Source organism: Oncorhynchus gorbuscha, linkage group LG03 (assembly GCF_021184085.1).
Source record: "Oncorhynchus gorbuscha isolate QuinsamMale2020 ecotype Even-year linkage group LG03, OgorEven_v1.0, whole genome shotgun sequence".
NCBI classification, from domain to species: Eukaryota; Metazoa; Chordata; class Actinopteri; order Salmoniformes; family Salmonidae; genus Oncorhynchus; species Oncorhynchus gorbuscha.
The window spans coordinates 22910065-22919336 of NC_060175.1; the positions used below are offsets into that span (position 1 = coordinate 22910065).

A 9272-nucleotide genomic window follows, 5' to 3' on the forward strand; every position below is an offset into this window, starting at 1 on the left:
CCACACAGCTGGTTGTACAGCCTTGGCCGCTGTAGTGATTTACAAAGGGAAGGTTTGAGTCAGTCATGAAAGGACACTGATCTCTTAGATTATTTGTGCCATTTTTATTTGAATAGAAATAATCTAGCTATTTAGGATATAAATCAGGCTTGTAGGGCTTTATTTGATTGGATTTCTAAAATGTGACTTGTTTGTACAAAAGAAACATGTCAATACTGAGGATGTATAGACAATGATTTAAAGGACGAGAGCTGCAACAACTGCTGTACAGATGTTTGTTCACTTTGCTTGGACTGTAATGTTACCAGTTAATTAAGACTACAGTTAATGTTGTAGCCACAAGATGGTACTATTGTATTTCATATAACTATGGCTGCAAAGTAATTGTAACAATGCTTTTTTGGGGGCACAAGGGTACTGTTTCCTTCATATGACTAGAAGGCACAATTTCATGCTCAGTCCCAACCATAAATCCTTTTGTATCTACATCTAAACTAAACAAAAAGCCTGCACATGCTGGCAAAGATTTTCAGCTGGCAGGCAGACACTGGAATAAGTTTGAGTGACAGGGAGGTCTTTGCATAGGTGCTTTTTTTTGTTGTTTTTTTGTACTGGAAAAAAAATGTCTGGAACGTTATCAACCGGTTCCCATGCTTTTAAAATAACGTATAGACGTTGCATGCCTCAACCAATGTTTGCACGCCAGTTTATTGACTGTACGGTCAGGCACCAGATTGCTAAAAACGTGGTTAGCTGAGAAACTAGAAGCAATGCCTGGTCATTTTGTGGCATTGAACTGTGCATGACAGACCAAAACCAGCAGACTGTGGCCCTCAAGGACTGGAGTTGTGGATGCACCCCAGGGGACCCAATCTGGGCTGGCCACCCTACCTTTGTATATTTCAGTTTTAAGTTTACTAGTGAAGTACAACAGAGCTTGAAATAGCAAGGCCTTTCCATCTCGTCCATAACATTCGTAAACACTGAAGAGAGTCAAGTGACCTCGACAGGTACATGCGGGCATTTCATGAATGCGCACGCAGGTACTTCCCATCCCTGTCGTGAACGCGGATTATGACGTAAGTCACTTGCCGCGCAGTGATGATGGCGGTGCGTGAACGCGCAGTAAAAGTAATGGCTGCTCTGGAACGGCGGGTGCCTAGTCTCGATGATTTCGTGGGCGAAAGCTGGAGCGCCTGGGCCGAGAGAGCCAGTGTGACTGCGTCGGAAGGTAAGGGAGCACTTTGACATTGGTATTGTTAGATATCAAACCGATGGTCATTCTGTTGAGGGTTATTTTCGAGGAAACGGGCGGCAGCCTTAACCATGTTACCCAAACAAAGACCCGGCTGGGTCCTAGCGCTGGGAGGCTAACGTGTTGCTCTCTCCCAGGTCCTAGCGCATTCGCCGTCTTCTCATAAAATAAGTGATAATCGTTTCTATTTGATCCTCGTTATGTCGTTTTATGTACACAGACAGACCATGGCAACCATTTGACAATATTCTCTCATTACAACGGCACACACCTAAATAAAACTATGGCCCTACAGCGGAATGCATCTTGTATTAGTTGTAGCGATGGTTGGGCGAGCAACTTCTTGCCATGGAAAGCTAGCTAGCCGTATTAGCAATGAAGCTAAGCTAATACTTCTAGCAGTATGATAGACACCGGTGACGAAGGAGGAGTCTGATGCTGTTTCCACCATGTAACATTTAGGTAATCTAGCTTTTTATTTCAGGGCGTATTTTGAGTTATCGATTGATGGAATGGTGACGTGAACCTAATAAAACAACAGTTTTTGGAAATACTGTGTATTCGATTTTTAGTTGCCAGGCGAGATCCGTGTCTTCAAAGCTCCAAGTGTGTGTGAATGAACATAATTTCATCAGTTCACACGTGTATTAGGTCAAATATCATATTCGAGCCTAATTTAAGTGTCAAATTCACCATACAAAATGAAGTCACTTAACCAGGTTTCTTCAAAATTTACGTCCACACTGAGTGAATTCCTATATATATACATCCTGTATGGAACCTGTACCTGCTGCTTATCTCTGATCTGTGTGCCAGTTGCGAGACCAGAGGTCCAGGTTCTGCTCCTGACTTCCTGTCTAGTCAACACAGACAAGGGGATGACTCTTAATAGTGTCTTTCCCTCATCTCCTCTTCCCTTATCCACTGATGTTGAAGAACTGAACTGGCAAAGGTGTTTGTTTTCCATGTTGTTTTCACTTGATCTGCCTTTCAGATCATTGTGGATCAAAGGAAGATGTAATGGAGGAACCACCTCTTGGCTATTGAGAGGCACCCAAAGGTTACTACACTAGCCTTGCATGTGTATCCTGTATGTACACCTCAGTCACAGTCTCTGTTTTCAGGCTCTGATGGAGATGACTGCAGCAAGAATGGGAAGAAAGCAGCCGAGGCAATGTCTCTTAGGAAGGAAGGTAAGTATTTTTTGGGACGCTTGTAAGATTACATCCTTCATACTTCGGTTTAGATTTACCTCTAACATTACTAATCCGGGCATCTTAGCTTGCCACAGCCGAACATGCCTCTGCAGCACAAAGTGTGTGTTTGTGTGTCCCAAACAATGTGTTTGTGTGTGTGTCTTTCCATATTTGATTTCTCTTCCTTTCGTGCTCGTGAGTGTCTTAAGAGATTAATTTGGGGTTGGGGGGCACTGTTCTCTGTACCCAGGTGCCCTCTGGCAACCAGCCTGGCAGTCTGCAGCAGCAGATGTCTAACAGACGCTGCCTCGTGTGTGTTTGTCTGCCTGCTTTTGTTCCTGTGTTTCGCGGAGAGGGAGACACTGTGATGTGTGTGTGTGTGTGTGTGTGTGTGTGTGTGTGTGTGTGTGTGTGTGTGTGTGTGTCTATACATACTTTCTTTGTGATTTCTCACCACCTGTTCCTCCTCTTGCTCCCCACCCACCAGACATGTCCATCTTCGGCCACTACCCGGGCCAAGATGACTTCTACTTGGTGGTGTGTAGCCACTGTGGCCAGGTGGTCAAGCCCCAGGCCTTTGAGAAGCATTGTGAGAGGAGACACGGCCCTCTGAGCAAACTGTACGCCCCCCTCCGCTCCACCCCTCCAGCACCCCAGCAGCGCCCCCGCCATAGCCACTCCCCATCCTCTGCCCACGCAACCTCATCCTGGGAAGGGAGGAGGCAAGGGACTGGGGCACCAAGAGCAGCCCCCCCATCCCCATCCACACCCCCACAGTTCAGACACACCAAGCCCCCCAAGGAAGGAGTAGGGTAAGAGGGAAGGGCTAGATGGATCAAGGGTGGGCGTTGAGTACGAGGGGGGGATTGGATAATGGGGGTGATCTTTCTCTATTTTCCATGGTGAAACCATCTTATTGTATCCATAACCATCTGAGATGTATTTTGTAAATGTATTCTGATTATTAATTTCCGTGTTTTAAACATCTGACCATGTTCTCATTCTCTCGTTACCCTTCAGCCACTCTCACCTGGATAAGAGCCCCCACAGCGGCCATTCTGAATCAGCTGTGTTCAAGCAGCCTCCACCCCTGGAGCCTCCCCTGAGCTCCCCACCTCCCTCACTCAGAGACCCACCGTGGCCCCATGGAGGCACCCCGCCCAGCCGGTCCTCCACCACCCCGCCCAGCCGGTCCTCCACCACCCCGCCCAGTCGGCCCACCACCTCCACCGCCCGGCCCTCCACCACCCCCCCGCCCGGCCGGCCCTCCACCACCCCCCCGCCCGACCGGCCCTCCACTGTCCGGCTCTCCACCACCCCAGCCGGCCGGCCCTCCACCAGTGAGAGGACACACACTCAGAGGAAGGAGGCCATAATGGTCCCTACCCTCCCTGGCCATCTCCGTGGACCAAGACCTTACAACAAAGTGGCCTCCAGTGAGTTTCCTTTTTTTTTAAAAGAGAGACAAGCCTCCCCCTCTGAACCTGTTTGTTGGGTCAAGAGTCTCTTGAATAGATTGGTTTTAAAATAGTGACATCTTACCAGACTAGTGATCAAAGAGGAAAGGACACAAAGAAAGGAAGCTAGTGTAGACTATTGATTCACAGCCGTTTGATTGCTATTAAGACACTCTTCTCTTCCTGTCATCTCCAGGGAGAGAGTGTGATCTTGACAAGCACTGCGGAGTACTGGACTCCGAGAGGAAGAAAGTCTGCACTCGTCTCCTAACTTGCAATGTAAGTTCACACTCACCCTCTCATGTAAGCTCTCATTCTCCTCCCCTATCCCAGTCCCCTCTTCTTGTCCTAGCGATGACGTCACAGCACCAATTTTGCCCTCTCTCCTTCAGCGCCTCCCCACACACACTCACACACACCTTGTGCACCATGGCTGTGACACTCGTTTGCGGCAGAATTTAGTGGGAAAAGTCTCTAAATGCTATCAAAACCATAGAAATCTTCAGTGTCAACTTCCCAAAGGCAGCCTGAAAGGTAGTGGAATTTGTCACTAGCCTCTTACCAATAAAAGTCGCTGGAGGGGTCTGAAAACACATTAAATACAGTGACAAAGTCGCTACATTGGCAACACTGGGTGTGAAAGTAAGTCTGAGACGAGTAGAAGAAATAATGCCATACTGGTTGAACATGAGCCTGTTACAACAATTACCACTGTTGGCTGTTACACTATTTATCATTACCACATGTCAACCGCATGAACATTTGCAAATGTACCGGAAAACTTGTGGAATGGGCTCCAAAATGCGAGGTGGTTCAACGATAACAGTAACATTTTGCGAAGGCAGAGACGCGTGACCGAGACACGTGAGGACAGTGGATGCATCAATTCACGTTATAAGTGTAGACTGAATGTCAATGTCATCCCTTACACTTATTTGTGTTCTGTTATATGTCTCTTTACATTCTTCAAATGGCAGGTGCACTGTATGGCTGTGGAAATTATTTTCAGGTGGACGAACGTGCGCAGGGAACCTTTTGAAGTGTTTGCTTGGCAATCAGATTAAAACAGCTGTTTATGTTAATGCCACATTAAAAGGTAATACATGTTCAACAACAATTCTTTACTATTAGGCCCACGGAGATGAATAAGGAGATCCTATTAAATGAATAATTTACACACAAAGCATTTGTTTAGTGAGTCTGCCTGATCAGTGGCAGTAGAGCTGACCAGGGATGTTCTCTTTAAGTGTGTGAATTGTACTTTTGAGTGTCAGGGAAAATGTATGTAGGAGAAAGTACACATTTTTTTCTTTAGGATTGTAGTACGGTAAAAGTTATCAAATATAAAAATTGTAAAGTAAAATACAGACACCCCAAAAAACGACTTAAGTAGTACTTTAAAGTATTTTTACTTGAGTACTTTACACCACTGGAGAGTAATAACTTGGCTCTATGATTTTTCTGTGACGATTTGGCACATTTAGAAAAGGGGAACTATCAGACACAGATAAGAGATATCTAGGTTATTATTACTATCCTATGATAATAGGAGGAGCTCCAATGATAATGGTCACCTTCAAAACTAGTACCCAGTGGGTAACATAGTAATTACTTCCATTTATGATGTCACATTGGGCAGGGATTTCATACAGACACTTTTAAACAAAAAATGGATGACGTTAGTAGGCCTAATTGTGGAGTGCCCCTTTTGGATTATGAGGGTGACTAATTTCTCTCCATTTTACGTTATTTTCTCTTCCTCTCACCTGTCTCCTGTTGTCTACACTTCAGCAATTTGTTGCTATAGCAGCATAATACACTCCGTCTAAATATAATGTTGCTTCGTGATTATGGTGTTGCCTTCATATTTGAAGAATCTGCCATATAAGGGAAGGGGTATTTTGTGTAGGGCATTGAGGACATTGTGGAATTAAATATGACCCCTAGTCCTAGAGCCCTGGTGTAGTTAGTGCTACGACCTCCTCCTTTCGTTATTAAAATCACTGATCTGACATGAATGGGACGGTGACTGCAAAGTAGTAGAAACCTTACTTTCACCCATCCCGCCATGTTAGGTCAGTGATTACTTCAAGTTCAGATGAGGCTTTTGTCAAAGTACTCACATGGCCACTGTCTAGAGCTGGGAGCACAGGAAGTGTGTGTGTGTCGCGCAGGCTGCTGGTTTGTCTAAAAGAGGAACCCGGCCGTGTCGCTCAGTGCAAAGAGGGGTCACGTGTAGGCAGGAGCAGAGAACCCCATGTAAAGGAAATGGAAAGAGAAAGGAAAGGACCTGAGGAAACGGCATCCCTCCCTCGTTCAGGTGGCCTCGTTCAGACTGCCTCGCTTCTCGTTCAGACAGCTACACTATCTTTCTTCATCTCTTTACCAAGACTATTTGATACAGCAGTCTATTGCCATCAGCTGTTATACCTACATATTGTTGATGAAATGTTGCCTCTTTTTAAGTGCTTTCTACAAATCTCTCATGGTGGTTTAGGCTCCAGTTTCCTGTCTGCTTTGAAGTACCAAAGCCAGGTCTTCCCCTCATCCCCAACCCTTGTGCTGCTCTGAACAGATTGTCTCAGGTGTATGTTATGTGATTCAGGTCATCTCTAGCAGCACAGTTAAATGGTAATGAATCCCACCATGTCTCAGACCCATCTGTGCCTCAGAATGTGTTGATGAGAGAACAGATTTACCAATATCCTAAAATGTGTGAACTAGATTGGTTACAATCACTCATTTCAGACCATCGGGAGTTCCTAGGACTTGGCTGTCATAGGGGCTGGGTGCTATAGTTTTCATTTAAAAAACAGAAGGGAGTTTGGACAGCATCACCCATTTATTCACCGTACTAGAAGCACAGGCAGAATGTAATTTTTTTGAAGTTGACCAAATCTTTGTGTAAGAAATACATTTGATCAACAAAACAAGGATTAATGTGTAGTTTGTCTCCCTCGTCTGTTTCTTTCTCTTCTCCTTAGATTCACTCTATTCACCAGCGGAGGAAGGTTTCTGGTCGGAGTAAAAACTTTGACCAGCTGGTGACCGAGCTGAAGACGGGTGTCCGGATCCGTGAGCGGGGCGCTCAGACCCAGGAGGGGAGTGGCTCATGCCGGTCCCCCAGCCCAGAGGCCCAGAGGGACCCCCTAGCACCCCCACACTGCAGGAGGCCCCTCACCAACAACCCTGCCTTCAGGTGGAGGACTAATGTTATCAACTGTGGTCAAATCATAGTAAAGGTCTTGTGGTAGATGTGGTCCAAATATGAATGTCTGTCTTCAGTCGATCCAGGGCTTCTTCAGAGAGTGCTCCAGAGGAGGAAAAACCTTGTCAAGAGGAGGGTAGCACCCAAGCCCCATCACCCCTCACCCATGGGCGCATTTCCAGCGATGAGAGCGAGGGAGAGGGGCCCGAGGAACCAATCGAATACCCCTCCTCCTCTTGGCACCCTAAACCAGCCGCGGTAAGATTACAGGATGTCAACAACTACTCCTAGTATTATTACTGCAGTGTGTTGACCCTTTGACAGCTGTACAATGCAAGAATGTTGCCAACACGAGCCGTGTTATCACTCCCCTAATTCCCCGTGCTCGGTCTCTTGTCCTCTACCTAGGGGTGTTCGTTTGGCAGTTATGTGATGGGTCATGGTGTGTACACCTTTGACCGGCGGCTCCACCACCTTCGGTCGGCGCTCAATGCCATGGTGGAGCAGCACATCAGCGCACACCTCTGGAAGTAAGATTTCTTTCAATGTCTGTCCTGTGAGAGCTGTATACGAGGTCTACTGGTGTAACAGTTTGGCATAACGGCTACATAGTGCTCTTTTCCTGATTGTTTCCTCTCTGGACAAAGTATTGTATTGTAGTTTTCTGTCTGGATCTAATACAGATATATTTTCTCTCTGCAGGAAAATACCTCAAGCATCAGACCTCCAGTCCCAAAGTCCCTCTGTGAAGAGCATCTCCTCTTCCTCTCCCTCCTCATCCTTCTCTTCCTCTCTACATTCTAAAGTCAGGACAGGAAGCCACAGAACCACCCCATCCCTCAGGCCTTCCTCCCATGGACCAGGGAGGGAGACACGCCTACAAATCGCCTCCCACTCCACAGCCATTAACCAATCAGAGAATTCCAGTGGCAGTGGCAGCCATATTGTAGCCCCTGCGCCCCCTCCTGTCCGCGAGGCAGGTCCAGGGCGACCGCTAGGTCCCGGAAGGCCCAAGAACCCGGTGGGGCGACCCAGCAAGCAGCAACTGAGACTCAGAGAGGAGGAGGCGGCAGCAGCAGCACTCAGTAAACGTGAAGCCCCATCACAGGAGAGTGAGCACTCCGGCCCAGACAGGAACTCTATCATCCTACAGGATCGGAGACGGCCCCCAACCAGTTCCTCTAAGACCACCCGGCCCACCCCTCACAGCCAGACCAATGGCACCCTCTCCCCCAGCAGCAAACCCCGCCCCCAGCCATCCCCCTCGGAGCCCCATTCACCAGCATCTGCCTGGTTGTTTAAACGGACACACCCACCCTCTGGACACACTTCCTCCCCACCCGATCCTCACTTCCGCAGGGGGGACTCAGGACTGCACGGGAGGGGGGCGACGGCGTACGACCACAGGGGTCTGGGGAAGAAACGCAAGGGGGGCAGCAGTGAACCCTCTCCCCCCTCCAAACCGCACCGCCTGCCCTCCTCCCCTCACTCCAATTTCTACCCCTGGAAGGACAGTAAGGGGGGAACACTGCCTGGTGGGGTGGAGAAGAAAATGGGCACACAGAAGGTGGGTTGAGGCAGTTGTTATAAGTAATATGTTGCAATTTACAATTATATAACATATTCCTTATCTACATATGGTACAAATTATGTTATGTTATCCTAGTTTTTGTGACTATAAAGCAGCCATTTGACTGTCGTCTTCCTGCTCTCTCCACAGCCAAAACTGCACCATTAAGAGTGCCTGCCTTACAAGCTACTGAGGGAGTCAGCCCTGCCTGTGCTGTCAGACATCATGCCTCAGACTGTGGCTACAGGACTCAAGAGATGTGTGTGTGTGACTTGATATTCAAGCCAATGTTTGTGTGTATGTCTTTTGACTCCTGTGTGTGTGTGTGAGCGAGAGTGCTTATGACCAATAATGTATGAGTTATGTGTTCAGTTCCTGAGTCGGTGTGTAAGTTTGCTGCTGCTGTTGGTGAGTGTGTGCAGGACAAAGGGGACATGTGAATTTCTGTGTATGAATTTAGAAATACCTCAAGACCTTCTGGTTATGCTGCTAAATAAATATGTTGGTTTATAAAAATTGATTAAAAATATCCTTTACACTTGCTTGAAGTTGTGGCCATTCCTTTATTATGAGGCTGGTATAGGAG

The 9272-nt window shown here is 47.2% G+C and overlaps 1 protein-coding gene across 1 annotated transcript; it reads left to right on the forward strand.

The window, feature by feature from the left end:
• Positions 1-1073: 1073 nt before the first annotated feature.
• LOC124028608 (ataxin-7-like protein 2) lies at positions 1074-9229 on the forward strand. Its single transcript, XM_046340636.1, has 10 exons — positions 1074-1231; positions 2380-2448; positions 2939-3263; positions 3472-3887; positions 4105-4187; positions 6893-7107; positions 7194-7374; positions 7525-7646; positions 7819-8683; positions 8837-9229. The coding sequence occupies exons 1-10, from the start codon at positions 1102-1104 to the stop codon at positions 8852-8854; spliced, it is 2424 nt and encodes an 807-aa protein (XP_046196592.1). The 5' UTR covers positions 1074-1101; the 3' UTR covers positions 8855-9229.
• The last annotated feature ends 43 nt before the right edge of the window (positions 9230-9272 follow it).

Coding starts and splice junctions, on each gene's coding strand:
- LOC124028608 (XM_046340636.1), top strand. CDS start 1,102: ATGATGGCGGTGCGTGAACGCGCAGTAAAAGTAATGGCTGCTCTGGAA. Junction 2,449..2,938: donor AATGTCTCTTAGGAAGGAAG/GTAAGTATTTTT, acceptor CCCACCCACCAG/ACATGTCCATCTTCGGCCAC. Junction 3,264..3,471: donor CCCCCCAAGGAAGGAGTAGG/GTAAGAGGGAAG, acceptor GTTACCCTTCAG/CCACTCTCACCTGGATAAGA.